General features: G+C 43.4%; 1 protein-coding gene across 4 annotated transcripts in view; it reads right to left on the bottom strand.

Annotated features, from left to right (window-relative positions):
- Positions 1-17,750, bottom strand: part of GRID1 (glutamate ionotropic receptor delta type subunit 1) — a 510,592-nt gene extending 492,842 nt beyond the window's left edge. For 3 of the 4 annotated variants that reach the window (XM_051799805.1, XM_051799806.1, XM_051799803.1), the window contains exons 1-2: positions 17,446-17,750; positions 15,171-15,326 (exon numbers count right to left, since the gene is read on the bottom strand). In XM_051799805.1, coding sequence (XP_051655765.1) covers positions 15,171-15,326; positions 17,446-17,524 — 235 coding nt within the window. In that variant the 5' untranslated portion in view covers positions 17,525-17,750. Of the gene's footprint in view, positions 1-15,170; positions 15,327-16,681; positions 16,800-17,445 lie in introns of those variants that run through there. The other variant, XM_051799804.1, reaches the window with a different exon arrangement.
- Between the last annotated feature and the right edge of the window lie 4,251 nt (positions 17,751-22,001).

Genomic DNA, 22,001 nt, shown 5'->3' with positions numbered 1-22,001 from the left:
TGTGGTTCTCATACTAAGCTTCTATGAATTGAAAAAAGTTGCAAAAGCATCTAATAAATTTAATAAATTAGAGCAGTAAAACATTCTCACCTACAATGATTTCTTTGAGGGATTTATTTATATTTATGTACAAAGTTGAGCTCCTCAAAAAACTCCCAGAATTAATTCTTTATTTTTTATTTTTTTAAGTAAATGGTCAGGGGTTTTACAGAATCATCAACCAACTAGTGTTTGCTATCAATGGCAACAAATACAGTCAGCTTCAAAAGTTCACATACAAGATATAGAAGGAAGAACTTCCAAGGAATTGGCTGCAATCGGTTCAAATAAGGCAGATGGGTACGAATACACGAGCCCTGTGCTTCAGTGAGATGTGATATTAGAAGTACTCAGAAACATTGTTGTACAAGAGACATCCCATTGTAGCACTCTGCATTAACAGCAGCAAACCCTTGAGAATTTTCCTGGCCTTGTCAGCCCAGACTGCTTCAATGAATGGTATAAACAGAAGATGAAATAATCACTCGCTAGTTTACAAGCACTCAGCTACAGCCACTAAAGATTTCTAATCTCTCCTATGACAGAGGAACAGTCATGCTTGGCAAACAGGCCAATATTTGAACTTATGGCTGTCAGACATCCTGAAATCTTTTCTTCATTTTATGTCTCTGAGGCCTATAACTCCAAAGACAGAGGGTTCTCCTTCACATTCTATTTCCCTACAGGAAAGAACTGAGACTTCAAAACTCAAGAGAGTTGTTCCTCTCCTTGTCAGGGCTTAGATAATGGTTTATTATTCCTGAATGCCAGTCAATTCTTCTAGTCCTTGTAGTTAGCTAGTGATAAGAGGATCCCTCAGTGCTACAAATAAAGATTTAACAGACCATTTTAAGGAAAATAAACATGAGGTCAATGACAATGAGCATACTGTCATTTTATGGTTGGAGTCAATGATCTTAAAGGTCTTTTCCAACCTAAATGATTCCACAGGTCTGTACTTATGGTCCATGCCAGGGGGGCAAAGCTGGAGAGTTCATTGGAGTCACTGACTCCAGTTCTCTGAACTCACAGGAAAACACAATCAAGAAGTCAGTCACACCAGGGAGAAAAATTTCTTCCAAAAACCACATCTTGTTTAACCCAGCTCTGGTTTAAGCAAATGCAGTTGAGTGATAACAGAATTGACCAAGAGGTACCAGATTAATACACCAAATATCTTATTGCTTCCTCTGGTGCTTTGGGCGATCAAAGGACGCCAGAGATGAGAATGCAGGGAAAGAAAAAAAGGGATGAAGTAAAAGACTACCGTGCACCTTAAGCTGTGTTTCAAGAGGAATATCCTTCCTCAGGCCCTTCTTGGTCAGAAGGAGGCATGAACTATGTGATAACACTACATGAGCACCAGGAAGAGGAACTTCAATCCCAAAGACACAAACAGATGTCACAAACAAAGTTTTGTCTTTCTTCCTATATTATACACATCAGAGTTTGGAAACTATATGAGAAACTGCAGTGGGACTCCCATTTCTTTTCAACTAGGAGTTTTCATTCACCAGCAACCAAAATTAGAGTCAGACTTCTACAATTTAAAACTTAATCCAGGACCAGCATCCAGAAAACCAACTGACCTTTCTGTGTATCAAAATTACTGATAGCCTCAAAAAGTTTACTTTCTATATTAATCGTTTTATATAAAAAGGAGATAAAATTAGTTTCCTGTAAAATCTCATCAGAAATAGAATATAATTATGGGGAGAATGGAATAATCCTTTTTTAAGCCAATATATCCATCTTGAGACAGCCATCGATATCCTTAAGAACATTTTAAGCAATTTTATCAGCATTTAGGAAGAAAAAAGAATGCCTTGAGGCCAGTCCTGTCAGCAAATATTTCCCATCTTCAACTTAAATCTCAATATTATTCTAGATGAATGCATCGTGGACACAATTTTTTAAAGCAGTGTGAACACTCTATTACATTGATGGCCACTCTTTCCCACAGGAACTATTATTTGCAAATAAGGATACCCTGGGGAAAAAAGATAACTGGCAATCTTTTGGAAAGAACACTTGGAAAGACACGCTTCATATCAGCAACCTCTCATGAAGAAACTCACAGAACTTTGACATATTAGATTTATGAGACCAAGATCAAACTACGTCTGCAAAGATAATGTCATATCTGTTAGTAAACTTTCTGACCAAAAGCCAAAATAATTTGACCTTTTTTTCAATAAATATAACATCACCAAAAATATTTAAATAAAATAAAAGGACTGCAAAGTTCACATATGTATAGATCTTTTTTGAGGAACAATTTCATTTTCTCTCGTGTATGTTTATTTGAGCTTTAGAAAAGCTTCTTCAGCTTGTTTGCATCTTATCAACAGAATCATATGTTTTTCTATCAATTCTCAAGCTATTTATCATTATTGTAATAACATGCTAAATCTTGAAGATACCACTTTAAATTCTTAGCTTCAAAGTGCATTTTTCAAAGGCCCTATGGTCTATGGCTATTTCCTAGTTAATCTGATAATCTGACAAGATATTTGGAAATTACACGCTCAAGGCAACCTTGAAGAGATGGAGATATGGCAGAACTTTCTAAATGCATATATTTATTTGTATTTCCTTAGTCTGATACACCTCACCAAGAAAGTCTCTGGGAACATGTCCATTTAAATGGCAAATCGACACAGGACTTCAATTTGCCTTAAGGCCCTTTTCAGGGACACTGGAGCCAGCAGAGCCTTTCTGACAGTCCCTGTGCTATTCTGCACTCCTCCTATTTCCTCTTCCACCTCAGAGAGAACAATTGTAGCTTATTAGTTCACCCAACTGTCCCAGAAAGTGAACTGAGCAATCCAGGCTCACTGCCTGTCCCTTGATCATCTTGAGACTGAGTTTAACTTGAATTTAGCCAGATAAAGTGTTGTGTGCATGTATGATACATATTTTTCTCTAGGGCCTTGTACAATAGTTCTCTGGGCTCATGTGCTGCATTTTACAGTGTATGAATTTTACAGTTAACTTACACTCCATGCACAGGTTTTGTACAGAGGTAAACTACACCCCTGGGCAATTTAGCAGTGCTATTTCTGAAACAGGGGGAAAAAAAATAAACTCAGCTTTCTACCTTGTAGGTCTGTCACAAGTTACAGACTGTAAGCTTCTCTCCCCTACAAGCACAAAAGAACAGCAACATTTTAAAGTACATTTTCTATTTTTACAAATACAAGAGATCCAAAATAATTTATTTCTCTGTCAATTAGACCATGTCACAGCTTATTAATTTATTTTTCTGAGAAAATATATTTCAGAACCAACCATGACATACACCTTGCTTCAGACTGTCCTCTTACAGCATCCTTTAGGAGATGTGCCACCTCCACTGACTCAACACAACCCTCTCAAGGCAAGAGACAAGACTCCAGATTACAAATAGTCTCCCTGCAGGCCAGCAACAACAAAAAACTGATTATCAGGGTTACCAAAATCCATCTTAGAGCCCCATTGCCACCATGAGTGCAGGACAGGAACACCAGATTTTGATCCACAAACTATTTCTTGCATGTCCACCAACTGCTTTTCTGCATATTGAGTTGCCTAAAGAATAACATCTCTTTGAAGATGTTTAACACAAGGAAGAATATACAAATACCTTAAAATTATGGCAATACATAATCTGCCTTCTAGTTTATGGGCATTTTATGAAGTGGTTTTTGACCATTTTAGTCTGAATGCATTCAACTGCTAACCTTGCCAGAAAGCCCTATAGCAAATATAACTGAGGACTGTTGTAATTTATTTTCACATTCCTGATATTTTGTCATTCTTTAAGGCTACTGTGATGCCCTCAAGGAGCACCACTGGCTTCTTGTCCATGTGTGTTCTCCATTTCCTTACAATGTCAGTCATACACAGCTTTAAAGGATAAAATCTAAAATAAAATTTTTTAAAAAAAGAGAGAGAGAGAGGAAGATCACCCATCACTGAAAGCAGGATGAGAGACTTAATTCTGTAATACAAGGCCCCGTGCAGCAGGTAACACAGAGGAAGCTACATCGAAGTTAAAGGTTTCCCCTGGTGGTCAGTATAAGGCAGTAAAGTCTCACAGAGACACTTCATTTCTGTAATGCAGTGTCACTTCTTTTAACGTAAATGAAAAAGACAAAACCTTAGTTGTGTCATGTAGATACAGTAATTTACAAACCTTAGAATATACTCTGAAAAAACAGCTGTGTACTGCTGCCAACAGATGTTGTCATCACGATGATTAAAATGCAGTGGAAATAGAATAATCCAGCAAATCACAAAAAGCCTGTTCATAAAATCTATTGCATTGAGCAGTGGCAGGGAAGAGGGAAGTATGGGGGGAACACCATTGCTGCCCAACAAGAGAAAACAGGTAAAAAAGACATCAGAATTTGGAGAAATAATTTACATTTACAAACCTCACCAGAAAGCAGAATGATAGACCTGCTGCCCATACAAAATGGGGCATGGCTAGAAGAGATGAGGTGGCTCTGAAAAGTAGAACCACAGGCAGTGGTCTGTGTCTCCCCAGCTATATGCCTTTGAGAAACTGGAGTTTTGGTTAAGAACCCCAAGCATAAAGATGCCAGCTACAGCTGTACAATCCCTGACTTGGCAATAAGACACAAAGAACAAACCAAAAGGATAACAAAAGGAAACCCTTCCTGAGAAAAATATTAGATTACTGAAAAATTAGTCTAACAAAAGACAGTAAAATGCCTTTTGAGAACTAGGATTGCAGATTTGATTCTGGAAGAATCAGGTATCAGTAGTCATTGTACTGCCCAGATGACTCTGAGTTTTACCTGACATCACATTATATTCTTAAGTAAAGTGTAAAAGCAAAGAGAACCCAGCATGGTCACAAAACTGTAAACTGCCCTCTACACATGACAAGGCATTAGGCCTTTAGAAACCAATTTGTGAACCAAGCTTTCCACACCCTGCCTGCCACAGGCAGAGAAGGGAGAGGGAGATTCCTCCAGCCACCACTTTAAGGAGGCTGTCTCTAATCATGCTTGAACCCACTTTAAGGAAGCTGTCTCTAATCATGCTTGACAACAGCACCTCTGCTTCCCTGTGCTGCTGACTTGTGAGCACCCATCCAGAGGCAAGGGAAGAGTCCAGTGGCTGTCAAAGCACTCTAACACATTTAACAGGTGCACTAAGTCATGGCTGAGGATACTGCTTGTCTAGAAGCCTTGCTTCAAGACCTTCCTTCCAAATGTTCTAAGAGTTACCACACACAGTCCACTAGCTCCCTTAAAATTTGTTGGGGGCCTTTTAAAGAAAAAAAAACAACAACCTAGGTAGTGCTGAAACGTGAAATCACTTTTTATGTGGACTATACAACACTTTAACCCAGACATAGGCACTCTCATTTCAAGCTGTCCTGGGCAAGTGGCTTTCTGCAAGCTGAGATTTAGTCAACTTTGACTTCTGGTGGACTATATCTTTCCCAATCTTGTCCTCTGAGCACATTTTGGAAATTCTTTTTCTTTTCTTGGAAAGTGAAATGCCTGCCATGGGCTGATTACTTGCAAAATGATTCCTTGGTTAATGCTGTGGCACCCCTGCCCTACTCCAGCCTCTTTAAAAATCCAGACCCATACTGTGCAAGCATCTTGCTCAGACCAGAGGAAGAGCAAGTTTTTTCTGTCTCTGTGGGTAACTAAATCCTACCCATGTCAGAAACAGTGTTACTTTCACAGTAACTGAAGAACTTCAGGACAAAAGCAAGCTAAAAGCAAATAAAAGAAAAAAAAAGTTTCAGTAAAAATAAAGCATTGGGTTGCTCCCTTTTATTTTTTGTGCACTTCAACACCCTAGCCCTTTTTGGTTTGACCCTTGCAGACAACACATCCTATGTTCCTTTTCTCTTAGCCTCCTAGCCTCTCATGGAATGGTTTGGAATGGTCCTCATTCCAAAAATACTCTCAACTAGGATAACAAATGGGCGAATCATCAATCCTTTCTATCAAAATGCAGCTAATATTTCACACAAGGCAATGTTCAATTTATACCTTAGCATTCTAAACCATTTTTTAAATAAATGTAAAGATTAAGTCAAAGGTTTGCAAACACTAAAAAACACTGAGAAGCTCTCCCTCCATAAGTCAATTCCTCCTTCCACCATCACAAGTTTTACCTTTATCCAGGAGCAGAGAGGTTAAGAAGACAAAGGGCTGTGGAAGTGCTCTAGATTGTTACACAGTTTTTCTATTGAAAGTATTATCAAGCAACAAATAATTGATGTTTCCTAAACATCTAGTAATAGTATAAAGTAGAGTTATTTACCCACTGACAAAGACAATTCTCATTAACTTCACAAGCATTCACTTTTATGGAAAATCCTTTTATTCAATTTCTAAATAAGAACAAACCAGATCGTCAATGAGATTTTGAGGATACGGAAAGCATTCCATCAGCAGTGCTACTAGTTAAAATCTCTAAGACTCAGATAAGTAAGTTAAAAAGCAGAGGATTAAATGAGTGGACTGAGAAACAGGATATTTAATGAAAGCTTGGGCCCACTGGGAGTTTTTTGGTTTGAGACTGGCGTATTTATAAGAAAAAAATTAATTTCTTAGATATTATTTCTCTTGAATATGGGGGAGGAAGAGGAGGGAATCGTTTTCTTACTGTCCTTTTACTCTCTCTATGAAAGGTTGCTAAGGGAATAGTTCTCAGTGAGGTCAAGCAGTAGAAACCCTGCTGTGTGTTTTAATGCAGCCAAACAGCACTTGAAATTAATGCCTCTTGGTTCTTTCTACCTTTAAGGACTGGCTGGTAGTGCTTTCCAGTATTCTTACTGCAAAACTAAATATGTGAAAGGCCAAAGGAGAAACACAGACAGGCACCAAGATGTCACAACAGGGTCAAAGGACTGGAATTTCACAAAGGCAGTGCTAGCACAGACAGCAGCTTCCTGATCAGACAAACCTTTGGGGCTGTAAAAAGCACCCCAAACCCACAGACCTGAACACTCTTTCAAACACAGCATTCAGGTCTCCAAATTATAATTAAATGCAAGCTATTAGGAAAAACATAAAAGAAATCCTTTCAACATAGTTCTCATTTCAGATATTTATTGCCTGAAAGTTATGTAAATGAAAGAAAACTTGGCATATTAGCATATCATTATCATCTGCCTTTGAAATGATTACAGATCTACATAAGATATAAAATGAGGTTCTCAAAATGTTGCATGCTATTTAATGGTCTCACTTCAATTTTCTCATCAGCAAGAATCCTGATAACAAAAGAGCTACACTAAGGATCAGCCTCAGCTGCTCCCGTTCCTCAGTGAAGAGAGAAGAGGAAAGGATTCTCAGGATGACACCCAGGATTTCAGCCTCAGAGCTGACACATTTTTGTGTCAGGTAATCTGATGTACACTGCATAACTCATGTGTGCCCCATACATAAAATGTTTCATTTCTCAGTCTGAAATCTGGCCACCTTCAACAGGTGTCCAAATGGAAAGCACCACACAGTATTTCCATATGTAAAAAACTCACTGCAAGTATTATTACATAAAAAAAAAGGTGAAATTTAACATGCAAACCATTTTTCAAATGAACTTGGGAAAAAGAAAGTATATAACAACTCAAATAACTGAAAATTATGGAAAAACCTCTTGCCAGAAAAGCAAGACCTGAGGGGGTTATTTCTAACAGGGCACTGTCAGATAAACGCAGATATTTTCAAGTTTAAAAAAAAAAAGTTTAATTTCCTATAATTACAAGGCTCCCACAGCATCATGATTCCAACAACATAATCTAAGTAATTTTTTTCCTGAGGGGTAAATTGAAAAAAACACCTCTAAGCATGAGATGACAGAGACAAAGACACAGCAGGAATTCCCCTCAGAGGAAATTCATTATGAATAAAAAGTATAAGAAACATTTTGATCTTTGCCTAAAAAATGAGTTTGACTGTGGTTGCTCTGAAATGATGAAAAGTTAAATCCAAAGTAACTGTTTCAGCCACAGTCTTAGTGTGCTGTAGTCTTACAGCCAGGCACTATTACAGTTGTATATTGTATAACTGAGCTTTGAGTCTTTGTTTTGTTTTCCTTCCAGTAAACAACTATGGTAACTCTGAACAGTTTAATAAACATGATAATATCCCCTCTGTTCAAGGAAAGTGTAGCTTTAACTCCTTTCACTGCGTGGCTCAAGCTTAGCATGATAAATCACATCAAAATATTAAATTCATCTCATTCAGCAAGTGTGAAGATGCAATTTAAAATGTAATACTTAGATAGTCAATCCCCTAATCATCTGTAGGCTTGAAGATTCTGAACAGAGAAAGGCTCAAGGCATATTCCCTGCTGGACACACTACAGTAAGTCTAGCAATTAAGTCATTTGTATGGAGTATATGGGCCAGCATGTGTATGCATATATACAGATTGTATTTCACAGCTCAGGAGCCTTGTCTTGGGCCATCATCTTAACCAGATCAGGCTGAGGCGGTTTTCTATACTCATTTCACATTTACAGATCCTCCTCCACATTAATGACTGAGAACAGCTGCCACAGACAAACAAACACTCAGAATTTTTTTTTCTTTAGAAAATAAATTAATAAATAATTAAGAGAACTATAAAGAAAATCTTTAACCCCAAAACACGTTCGCTAACATTTTTATGAACAGCGTTTCTTTCTGAACTTTTGGGATAATTTCCAGCATACTAGTTAATGATGTAGCATATTGTCCATAATGAAATCCCAGAATAAAAAAAAACAACTGCAGCTCCTTGGGAAATGAGTAGGATCAGCAGCAGGATCAGTGGGAAAGTCCATTAGGTACTAAAAAAGAACTGTAGCCCAACCTGCAGCTTCTCTTTTTTATGAGACCCACAACCAACATGGAAATAAAGGTATTAGCAAGTCTGCAAACAGAAAAGAGAGAAGAATTGAGTTTAACCTGTGATGCAGATGAAGTGAAAAAAGTAAAAACTCTTTCAGACTAAAAGTCTTTTAACTGCAAAGCATGAAAATAACAAGGGATACCCTGATACCCCACAGCAAGCAGTGCTGAGATACCTCCCATGGCCACTTCACCACCAGCATCCCCCAGGCTGAGAAAGGACTCTATGCCCTGATCAGGTCCCATCCACACTGGTGGTGTTTCCACAAAAAAGACTCTCGCTACCTTGGGATGCTGAGCTGCGACCCCACAGCACCACATCCTCCTCCCCTCACTGCTGCACCCAGATGTGTCTCACACTGAGTGTGACACTGAGCTCTGGGAAGCTCAGCCCCAGCCTGAAATGATTGGAGCCTCCATAAAAGCAGAGCACGTGGCTGGGGTGGAACTAACCCTGGCACAGCCTGTAAAACACCCAAGCTGTACCAGGGATTTGTCTGCTGGGAATTCCTCCCGAAAGAACCAAGTATTTTGCACCTGCAGTTAATCTGTGACCAGAACCTGAAGAGCTGTTGGCTACAAAGTAACATCTTTGGATGTTTGCCCCATAGTCTGTAGCCTGCCTTCATCCTCAGCACCCATAGACTCCATAGGCTATCACTCCTTTTCTTCCTACTGCAGGTCTTTGCTTTCAGCATAATAAAACTACAAGAATGGGAAGAGACAGGCATTTTAATTTGCTGTTTTCTTTAGCTCAGGAAAACACTTGGGTTTATAATACAATGAAACATGCAACTATAGAGCCTAAAAACACAAGCACAATGAGGTGACAGTGTCACAGATGTCTTCACTGTGGCAGTCCTTGACAAGTCGTTGTCTGATCTCAGAGGGCACAAGGAGGTAAAACTGTTAAGCCCATTCACCCCACTGAGAAACAGCTTTTCAATGCAGCAAACTAGTAGAAAAAAATGTGTAGTTGCACGGCAAGGCCTCTCTGACCATGGGAAGGAGCCCCCAACTACACTCTTTCTGGTTGGTTTTTAAAAAGTGTTGAAAGCTGAGACTGAATTTAGGAAAAGAAAGTACGTAACAATATGTGCTTTTCCAGAGAGTTCAAATTGCGAACTTCCAAAGAGGACCTCGCACCCTGATGAAAACAGTGTGAAACTTGTGCTCCAGCAAACCATGGAAGAAGAGCAGATAAAGGGAGTTACCTGACAGTGAAAGGCTCAAGAGAAAACATTGGAGAAAAACTGACAGTACATAAGTATAAACCAATCCTTTGCAATTCTGGCAAAGATGAGATTTTATATTTTTTTTTATGTTTTACATTAAAAATCTAGGTACAGTCTGTGATTTGTATCTGGAACCAAGTTTCCCAATCCAGTGCAGTCAAATCAATAAAGATTTGTTTGTTTAAAAAAAAAAAAAAACAAACACACACATTAATTTGTAAATGTAATATTTCACAAAAAAATGTAAATAGCAATAGAGCTGCTGAATCCCATTCTCCAGGTCTGTATTTCATCTCAGTTATCTACATATTGATCAATTTATACCCCGTGAAAAAAACCCAAAACTATTTGAAAGAAACTGTGATACTAACATGAAATATATGTGCTAAGCAAAAATGGATTAGGAACCATGTGCTGATCTCTTCTCCCTGGGACCCTGTGATAGGATGTGTTCGGATGGTTCAAAGCCGAGCCAGGAAAAGTTTAGACTGGACATGAGGAAGCATTTCTTTACTAAGAAGGTGGTCAAACACTAGAACAGCCTTTCTGGAGAGCTGCTTGATGCCACAAGTCTGTCACTGTTGTAAGAGACATTTGGACACTGTTCTTAAAAACATGCTTGAACTTTTGGTGAGCCCTGAATTATTCAGGCAGTTGGACTAGATGATCGTTGTACATCACTTCCAACTGGAATGGTCTATCCTGTCTATTCTATTCTATTTGTATGTATCAGCACCACGTGCTGCAGACTGTGAGAACAGATCAGATTCACCCACTGGTATACAACACAGACACCCAAAAAGTTATCAGCTCCGAGTTGCTCTGAAACCACAGCAGTGTGTATGGGGCTGACAATAAACCCATTTATGGAACATCATTCCTGATCTCAAATCACATTCTGGTTTTCCAAATGTGTTCTGGTTTGCAGAACTGACAGCATTTTAACATCAACAAGCACACATACAAGGCTGCCCAAATTAGAAACAATTCATTTGAAATTGCTATGCAGAGAGAACAGCAAGTTTCAGCTCCATAGATATGTAAGCACCATCCGCTGAGAAACAGGGTTTGAAAGTTTTGCAGTTTCTGAATAAGTCTCCTCTGTATCCACTCTCCTAAGGGCACTACAAATGTTAAGTATTAGCTTTCTTATGCCCCAGTTTTGACCTACAGCTAATTATGCCCCCTTCAAAAGCAACATGTTAAAAACTCACACGTTAATTCTGTTTGGTTTTTTTAGTTTAAACATGTCATCATGTTTTCAAGCCCATCTGGAAACCTGTTTGCCACCCATATGTCATACACACAGTCCCTTTTCAACGCCAATGGCAGGCTCAAAAATCCCAATCTGAACCGAAAGCTTCAAAGTTTCTCACAGCTTTGAGATTATTTGAATCCTTGAATCACAAAAAGGTTACCACAGTAGTAGCTTCAATACACACCACACACACACAAGCACTTCTGACCTCACATTGCAATCACTTAACTCAAACTGAGCACACAGCTCTTGTGGAAGCAAGGATACAGTTTAACTTCATGTTTGTGATTTGAGCTCATTTCTCTAAATCTTATGAGAAGAACAATGATTCCCCACGTGTATTTCCTCCCATGACAGTCAGTGAGAAAACAATTTTTCCCTCAAGTAATTGCCACATACATAAAAGCAATATTCTACAAAATGCAATGATTGCTTGCAAGGGCAGACAACAAAGTCCTATTTTATGCATACACCAGGGTCTGTTTATTCTTTACTGTTACATCCCTTGCCACTGGATTTCCTTCCACCCATTTGCCACACTTTGTTATAGAATGACTTTGATGGGGCCAAAATAATCTCATTATTTATCAGCACAACAGGATCTTGTTTATGCAATATATATTAAAATGAAAAACAAAGAATGAAACACAATTTACACCTTTTGTTAATTACTGTTCACTGGCACCTGGCTACCATTAACATGAGGATCCACCAAGACTTTGAAGAAAAAGCATCTGAATTTCATTTACCTAATTCAGTCATCAGAGATTATCACAACAGTGCCCTTCTCTCCCCCAAAGTGAAGTTCCTACAGTTTTTTTATGAGGTTTGTTGTTGGTTTTGTTTGGGTTTTTTTTAAATCTTGCAACACTTCTCAGCACTATCCAGCACTGAAAACTACTCTCTATACAAAGCAAGGTGTCTTCTGTTTGATCCTTAGTTCTGTGAATGCACTGCTTCTGCTGAGAAAACCCTGCAGGTGCTACCCTTCCATGTTTCCCACCCATGCAGACCTTCTCCAACTGCACAATAAATGCCAGGTCAAATACATGTTACTCCATCAGTATTTAAAGTTTCATTATTGTGTAATAGACCTTGTTACATGGAGTGGTGACTCTCCATCATTTTACCAGCACAAAATCTTTGAAATAAAGGCCCTTGCTTGCAGCACTCTTTTAAAAAGACTTAAGAAATAATTTACGATGTTGTCTTAAAAGATTGTGCAAAAGACAACTCAAATATAAGCAATATTTGTGATTGGTTTGTTCATGTGAACTATTCTGGTAGTAGTATCACAATGGTCTATTTTTATTCCAAATTGGTTTTTACTATGAAAAGTTCCACCCCTATGAAACTAAGGCTTGCAACATTGATTTCCATGGTGCTGCCTGGGAAGACGCTGCAGAAGAATAATGTGGATGTCAGGGCATTTTACGTAGCAGCAGCAAGATTGTGTGAGCAGTCTGGGCGGTGGATTTGCTCCAGGTTATTTTGACTACTACATGCAACATTTTACCAAACTGAGCAGGACATCTGCAGGGTGAGATACAGCGAGATTTGGAATAGTGAGAACAGCACCAAGTAACACTGGGCAATGTGACACAGCTCAGTAAGAACAGACCAGCAACTTGGACATGCCGTGGATCATTCTGTCAGCATGGTGTATAATGATTTCAAAAGTAGGAAATTAAACGTAAATTAAAGAAAACAAAGACCTAAGCCAATAAAGCAAGCCAGGAAATTGAGCAAAGTCTGACACTCTTTGCTTAGCTCTCCCATTGTGGCAAGCTTTGGCTTGCAGATAGGATCATTTCATAGTCCTCCCAAAAGAAGACACCTTGATGTGCCTTAATGAAGTAGTGATGGAGAACAAGTTTTTTTTTGGAATTGCAAACCTTCGTCAACCACATCCTTAATTGTCCAACCATTGTATCAGTTCATCAGTGAGCATTTCTAGCTGCAATGAGCATGTGAGTCCTGAAAGAACATCTTGGGAGGGACAGTAGAAAACATCTTCATTTACATACATTGAGGTAGCACAAAGATTCTATACCAAAAAGCTTGAAAATCTGACCAGATTCTTTTCTGTGGATGCCGCACAGAATTTCAACAGGGAAAATTTATTTTCAAGATAGGCTTCAAAAACGCAGTACTACCAGTCTTCAAGTTTAGCAAACAACTAAATAAATAAAAAAAAAAAAAAAGCAAACAAAAAAAAAACCCTAGATCAAGAAGAATCCTCCAGTGGGTCATGCTTTTCTGCTTTCAACAAAACTGAGCAGAGACCCCATCCACCAGACTGTCAGCTCAGATCCTTGGGCATTCAAAATTGTTTCATAAAGTTTAACTTCTGAGAAGAGACATTGTTGAAAGCAATTGTTCAGCCAGCCAACTACTGTCACTTCCATGAATATGAATAAGCTCCAATATAGGACACTGAGCTTTTTGCAAATGTAAGAAGATCCAGTTGTTCAGTTATTCTTTGCCAGTAAATCAACCCGCCATTATTTTGAGACTTTTATTTTCCTCTGATGTCTGAATACGTGGGTGGAGTTTTGTTTTAAAGTCCCCTTCTTCCCATTTCATAAAGATTATTTTTATACCACCTTGATAAGCTTTCAGAGCAGCAGGAGGAATCCTAATGTCAATGGGATGAGGCCCTTGAAAAGATATCTACTGCTATTTCTCCTGAATGTGCATGATATTAACTAGCTCTTACTCTCAGGAAAAGAGATAGCTAAAGAAATTGTTCAGAGTTCATGAAAATTAACATTTGATGTAATTTTGTAGCCATAATTTGCATGTACACAACTTAGACATAAATACATATGGATTAATGCAAATTTTCATACCGGGAAAGATTCACTGTGCTCTGTAAAACTAAGGGTAAGGCTGGTGATGAATCATTTTTTTTAAATATTCTAGTCTGGATATATAAATAGCACTCTGTTTCTAGAATAATTACTACTGAAAAACGCAGCTTCTGAAATAACCTAGGCCATAATTAACCTTCGCTTCATTAAATCACAAATAATATCTTTTTAAAGTCTTATTTGTAAAGGCAAGCTGATTAATTTAAACGTTTCCCTTTTGCAAAAGATCTAATTGAAATTATTTACCCACATAGGGACTTGTCAGAACTCGTATGCTCTGGGCAGGTTTCCAGCCGGCTCCCTTGCCCTTTCCCCAGCTCCCCGGGATGGAGCTCCGCGCTGCCCCCGTCTCTGCCTCCCCTCGGGGGAGCAGGGGCGGATGCTCGGGGAGAGACGCCCCGCCACCATCGGCGGCCGCAGCATCCCCGGCCCGGCCCCTCGGTGCCGCACGACCCCCTCCCGTCCGGCGGGCCCCGCTCGCCTGCCCTGTCCCGCTGCGTCCCTGCGGGGGGATCGGGGTGGCGGTGGGGGCCAGGGCCCGGCCTTCCCTGCGCAGCGGCGGAGAGAGGGGGCGTTTGCGGATCCCGGAGCGATGCGGAGCCCCCCATGCCCTGCCCTACCCTCTCTCCCAGCCCGGGCTGCCCTCGCCGCACGGCCGGGCTGAGCTGGGCTGGACTCGGCGCCGCCGCCACCGCACCGCGCCGTCCCTCCCCTTTCCTTGTAAGACAGCGCCGACCCCCGACCGAAGGAAAGTTTCCAGCCGAGCGCCAGGACAGGTCTGGGCTGTCCCCGGCGCTGACGCCCCCTCCGCGCCGCCGGGACGAGACAGTCCCCTCCAGCCCCTTCCCGCTCCCGCACCCAGCCCCGTGGGTGCCGCCCGGGGCGCTCACCTTCCTGCACCGCATGGAAGGGGTTGTTGGCCTCTATGAGCTTGATGGAGTAAGTGATTTTCTCGCTCTGGAGGATGTCGTCATTGAGGTTCAGATCCGACACCGCCTGCTTGAACACCTCGTCGTCCTTGGCAGCATTGCCCTCGAAAATGGCACCTGAGGGGAGGAAGGCGGCAGAGGGTGAGGAGGGTTCGGCCCCGCTCATCACCAGCTCGGCCCGCCCGCCAACCCAGAGCCCCCGCTGCCCTCCGGGCCGGCTCGCACGGCGCCAGGCAGGGCATTCCCGGGGCATCGGGGCCGGGACACACGAGGGGGCGGCCGGGCACGGGGAGGCTCAGCATTCCTCCGGGCCACTTCTGCTCCACTGGCATTTACGGAGCCCTGAACGGCAGCCACGCCGGCGTGAGGGACTCGCTTCGCCAGTGACGAGAAAGGGAGCAGGCTTGGGAACTCCACCAACTTTTTGCTCGCTCTGCTTCGCCGCTCCTGGGATGCCGCCTTTCAGGCCGCAGTTTTATTGAAGCTTACAAGCACGCACAAACGTCAAGTCAGGATTTGCGTCCAGCAACCTGAAAGCTGTAATTTTACTGTCCTGTTTATGCAGTTAACGTGAAAACATCTGGCGATGTGTGTTACATAAAATCCCTCTCTACGGAGCGTGTGTGTGCCCACGCCAGGCTTACTGCCCTGCTGTACGCGGCCGTGGGAGATCTTTAGAGCTGGCAACAAAACAAGCAAAAAAAACGTTATTCCCCAGCCTGGAAAAGTCCTGCTGATTCACACCGTGCGTGCCTGGGCACTGCCCGTGTGAAATCAGAGCCGTGCACACAGCAGCTCCTCGCTCCTGCCCACCGGACCGCTATTTCTGCCGGCACTTAGCAAACACTACTCGGGCCGAAGTTCGTGCGGGGAGAAGCCGAGGTGACACCGTCCACGCGCAAGAGAAGTGGGGCGGAGGGGAAGACCCGCGGAGGTTGTTTCGCCCACCCCTCTGCCCCCGGCCAGGGCACTTCTCCAAGGCCGCCTCCCTGCCTCCCCGCGGGGCTGGTCCCGGTGCCGCCGGGGTCTGCCCTGCCCTGAGGAGTGTCCCTGGGCCGGAGACCTCAGCTGCGGTCAGGGCTGACCCCGTCTCCTTAATGGCTCCGCAATGCTGTCTGCCTTGGCTGCGCCCCCAGGCTCCGGAGGCGAGCGGCGATGACCGGAGCCTCCTCCGCCGGCTCCGGAGCTACCCGTGCCGGGAAACTTGTTACAGGGCTGGTCCCCCTCTCCCTTTCCTCGCCCCGGGTCGACACGAGAGTTTCCTCCCGTCTCAGTGGAGCCTCGCCTCACCACGATGGCTCCTGCCCCGGCCCCCTCCTTTTTTTGATCTCTCATCCTCCCCGAAAGGCTAGTGGGAATTACGGCTTTTCATTTCCCGGCCGTACTCCCGTCTCCTCCTCTATCATCCTCCACAAGTGATTCTCTCCCCCCTCTCCACCCCTAAACATCCTCATTTTCGTTCCTGCTGGTACCTTTCAACACCAGCCAAAAGGTGACTGCAGAGACTCGCTTTTGCTTGCCAGGCTTCCCGCGGACATCACCGTGCCTTGCTCCCAGAAGCCATAAAAGTTCACATCAGCCTTTCCTTAGCCTCTTATTCATCCCTCTCTTCCTCCCACTGCTGATCCAGCCTTCTTGCTGCCCAGGGGTTTTAATGAGATCTTATTCAAACCACAACAGTTGCGCGCACAGACACACACGCACACACAGAGCCGCTGCAAAGCTCGCCTTTCTAACCCTTTCCCAGCCAAGTTCCTCCCCTCCGCATTCCGGCTCGGCTGACACCTGCTACGACAGGGGATGCAAACCAGGGGATTATCTCCCCGAAAGTTTTCCCTGTGAGCACGTTCAGATTATGCCTCTCTCCTGCTCGGGTGATGGGGGCGGTTGTTTGTTTTCGGTGGCGAGGAGGCGGGGGGTGGGGGGAAGAAAGCCTTTCCACGCAAACAGGTCCAAGCACAGACTCCCCAGGCACATGGGAGACCGCAGCGGCGGCCCCGGCGGGTCCCCTGCCCGCTCCTGGCCGGGCAAACAGGCGGCATTTCGCCCCTAACTTTACAATCAGGAATAGCCGGGTGGGGAATTCAGCCGCCTTTCTCCCATCCCTCCTTCTGTCTCTCCACGGAGTTGGGTTCAACCGCTGCCCGTGACATTATCGCGGCTAAACGAGATGCTCCCTTTATATATTTATATATCTACCGCGTCTCTCTCCAACCCCCCCCGTTCCCCGTCTTACCAATGTGGATGATGGAGTCCGCCCGCACCGAAACGCACTGAAATATCCAGGGGAAAAGCCAGAGCATCAACACTTCCATTTCCAGCCTCTCGCACAGCACATCAGCCCGGGTTTGGTGGGAGAGACAGACAGGGGAAAAGAAGAAAAAAGGTGCAAGGGCAGGTGGAGCAAGGCAGCGGGCGCCGGGGAGAGATGCCCAAACACCCCCCTCTCAGAAAAAAAATCCCGAATTCCTGCAGCGACCCAAGAATTTCCCAAAATCGAGCAAAAACGGGCGACGGGGACAGGTGGAGGGGGGGGAGGGGAAAGGGGGGAAAAAAAAAAAAAAAAAAAATCACGGAGGTAGATCCCGGTTTGGCAGGCGGCGCGGCGGAGCCTCCAGCGCTCGGTGTGTGCCGGGGCGCCGGCAGACCGCGAACTGCGGAGCGGCCCCCCCGCCGCCGCCGCCCGCCCCCCGCGCCACGTGACTGCGGAGCCTCGGCGCTCGGTGCCGCCGGGGCAGGCGGGCGGGCGGGCAGCGGGGACACCGACCGCGGCCGGCACAGCTGGGCGCATCCAGAATCACATGTACATGTGTATCACGCATAGCTCCCCGAGGAAAGGGGCAGGGGGCCGGTGCTCGCGGCGCAGGGAGGCGAGGCGGGGGGGCAGCTCCCCGTCGCCGGGCGCGGGAGGGTCCGCGGGGCCGCAGCCGCTGCCCGGAGGGCGCCCAGCACCGCGCGGCCTCCCGCAGCCCCCGGCCGGCTCCGCGGGGTGCCCCCCCAGGTAAGGGCGTGGGGCCGCGCCCGCCGCCGCTCCTACAACTTGGGGGCACCGCGGGGCGGAGGGATTGCCCCTTCCTCCTCCCGCACGCTCGGGCCCGGGACACGGACCACGCGTTTGAGGAGCGAAATGGAAAGGAGAGGCTTTTACCCCCGCGCTGGGGGCGAGGGGGTGGGGGAGAAAAGTGGTACAGCATAACCTTTTCTTGTTTTGTTTTGTTCTAGCTTTCAATGAAATCCAATTCATAAATTGGACATGCTCAGGCTCAGAAGACTAATTCATCCCCTAAAACAAACGCATCAGTGATTGCAGGCACCCAAACGTGACAAGCGTCTCAATATACCGAGGATCCAGAGAAAACAAATTCATTCAGGAGCCCGAAACGTAATTAAAACTACTGCCAAGAAAATTAGTTGAGTGCAGGATGTTACCAAGATTATTAAGTTGCTGTAGGGTTGAGGCACGGACCGCTATAGCGATACATAGAGATAATGTCAGCCTTTGGATAACGGGAAGCAGAGCGATTCCTGGAGGTCGCAGTCTTGCAAGCGCAAGCCTGGTAACAGCGCGCTGTGGCCGCATCCTGCTCTCGGGAAGCGAAAGGCAGAGCCCGAGGGCTCGGCGGGGAATGACCGGGTCCCCGCCGCCTGCTGAGCCCCGGGAGGCTGGGCACGGAGGGTCCGGCGGCACCCCGACCCCTGTCACTTACTATAGCATCCCTGGGACGTCTATTCAGCACACTTTTTGTAACCATCACCTGTATATGCTCTAGTAAATTCTCCGGATACTTAGCATTGCTTGCTTGCAGGAGCGATAGCTGCAATGTATTTATTCCATATAGAAAATATTTTTTTCCACGCAGAGCACAGTACAACAAGAACTGCTCCATGCTAAAGGAGTAGGAAATCTAGATAAGCTTTACAGTGGCTGGGGAGGCAGAAAGGGGAGGGAACACACAGCATAGATGGAGCAGAGTGAAAGGGAAGGAAACCGAAATGGAAATGATACGAACAAGAATCCCTGTTGATCCACATGCATCAACAACCTCTTATTCGGTGGTAGTTACAAGCACAGCTTTTGAACAGGGAAGAGCAGGGGGTAAATAAAACAAGATATGGTTTTTAAAAATAAATCACTTGTTAACTACTCTTACTTACAGTCCTTGTCTTAAATATGCAATTTCACACTGATCAATGCAGAATGATATATACTATACTCTGCATTTCATGTAATAAAAACACTTAATCCAGATAATTGGCTTCTGGGACAGAGATCAATAGAAATGTTCCTTATTTGACTACGTTAGCAAGTCAAAATTAATTCTAATTTACATTTGCTTCAAATCAATATGCACTTAGTGACTTACACAGGCTCTTTAAAAAGTTAAGCACCTATATTGACCAGAGTCATATATATGTCAGTAACAAGTACATGTGTGGGAATTAGAGAGGGGGAAAGTGTTACCACAGAACCAGTCTCTGATTTTCATAGAGTAAAGGAGGCTAAATTTATTTGTGTTTGAGTAGTGCTTTGGCATCCTAGCCTGAGAGCTGTAGAAACATGCAGCTGTTAACCCTGTGATTTGTGCAGGCACCCAAGCACCCGTCAGCAGCACTCCAAGCACTTGGGAGCAGGTTTGCCTCTTTCTGTAGTTTGCACAGTGAGGTCCTGACCTCAGCTCAGATGCCTCTGGCTGCTACTTTAGTAATAATAAAATAGTAATATAAAATATTAAAAATCTAAACCCAGTGAATTGGACAAGTTACAAAATTTCCTGTGAACTCCATGAGCAAACACTCTGCATGCAGAAAAGGATCCATCCCTCCCAGCCAAGGGAGGGATGGGGGAAAGACAAGAGCCCAGAATACTGTAGAACAGACCAACTGAAACAGGCCCCAAAACAGGGCAGAAGGCTACAGTCAGAGGACAACAACAAACAAGAAAAATGCCTAGAAGAAATCTCAAGTGCCATAAAATCTGATATGCAACATGCAAAGTACAATGAGACCTAAATGGATCCACTACAGCAAAGAGAAGAACTGCAAGTTCAGTAGAGTCTCTTCAGGATAAAGAGTTGCAGCAGTCAGGCTGCATTGCCTTTTCTTTCCCATTATTTGCATAATTTTTTTCTTTCTCCTCTCTCACCACTCTTTTTTTTTTTTTTAAACAACAACAACAAAAAAAAAGCCAACAACTTTGACTTGGATTATGTCTTTCATAACACTTACTGATTCCCCTATGATTTCCCTCCTTCCCAAAAAAGCTATCAATGTTACATTTCTAAGCCCAGTGTAAATGAGACCACTCATTTCAATTCTGCCACTCATCATTTGCCATCAGGAGAGTGCTGACATTTTGCAGTGGGTGAACATTGTTTAGATGCAGCAATCAACACTAAAAGGCTAATCCATTCGCCAACATTTTGCATATTAAGAATGTTGTAGGTCACTGTGATATTCCATCATCGTTGCATAGGGGACTCATAGCACATTGTTACCCAAGGTACCACTGGATTTACAGTGCCAATGGAAGAATGGCATCTCGTTAGCAATATGCAATGTAAATACCCAACTCAAGTGACAGACACCACTCAAAATTCAACTCTGTGGCAACAGATGTGATTCTATGCAGATTTCAGACAGCTCTATTACCTTTGCAAACCACTGTGGTGATTTTAGGCTTACCCATCATGAGTTATTGCTGTGCTTATTGCTGTTATCTGAATGAACATGGTATGAAACCTGTACCAAATGGGGTTTGCTACCACAGGAGAATGGCCTGAGTAATGCTCCAAAAACTACATTGCAAATAGAAACATAAAGTATCCTATAAAGGTAAACTGAAAGGCTTGTGCAGTACCACACTCAGAGCCTTGTGCCCAGGGCTCTGTCCCTCTGTGCTACCACAGCAAGAATGAAGCACCTTTTGAAAGACAACAGCAGAACTCTGGCTGCAGGACATGCCTGGGTCTGGAAAGCCCCTCACGTTCACTGAGCATTTACAAAGCTGCTTCATAAGCAAGAACTCTGCAAGACCATAACATTGAGACTGTTATCATACTATACCCTATGCTCAGAAAAAATGGAGTGCTTTAAGATTCAACACTTCTCATGTCTTCTCTCAAGTTCCACCCATTTACTGTAGCTAAGCTGAGGCTTCCACATATGACAATATGTGCATATATATCTACATCTGTACACATAGCAATTATTATTATTCCTTCTGAAAGTAAATAGAACTCCTCTAAATCAGTTATACAGGTGTAAAGATGCAGCAAATACCTCCGGTCCTTAGCTGCTCAGGAAGAATGAAAACAAAAAATAAACAAAAATATGATCTTATGCAACATGGTAACAATCTCAAACCAAGATATCTATTGTTAACACACACAAAAAAAGGTCAAATTTCTCATTCTAAAATGCAATGAAGTTGAACAGCTGTGCTTCACTTGGGAAACAGTAATGCACAATCTCAAACCTACTATGCATTCCTTACTTTGTGGATGCTTATGTTTAAAAATTCATTTTGATTGTCATTCTCCTGTGTTGACAACCCCAAGTTTCAGTTGCTTTATTGAAGCTTCTTTAGATTACTGAAACCACCTTTTCTCTTTTCATGATTAATAGCATAGTATGATAATCTTCCAGGAGTAAATGGACTAAAGTCTGCAAGAATTGGTTGCTGAATTATAGAGTTCTTTGTGGGACAGTCAACATTCTTGATTAATTTGTTGTGTGCCTACCAACAATCTGAAACTTTGCTACAGTCAAACTTCATTTGGATTGACATGCCTT

The sequence above is a fragment of the Manacus candei genome, unplaced genomic scaffold, assembly GCF_025592945.1.
Source record: "Manacus candei isolate 608988 ecotype Guabito, Panama unplaced genomic scaffold, ASM2559294v1 h1tg000050l, whole genome shotgun sequence".
In the NCBI taxonomy this organism is placed as follows: Eukaryota; Metazoa; Chordata; class Aves; order Passeriformes; family Pipridae; genus Manacus; species Manacus candei.
This window is presented reverse-complemented; position numbering and strand designations above follow the sequence as displayed.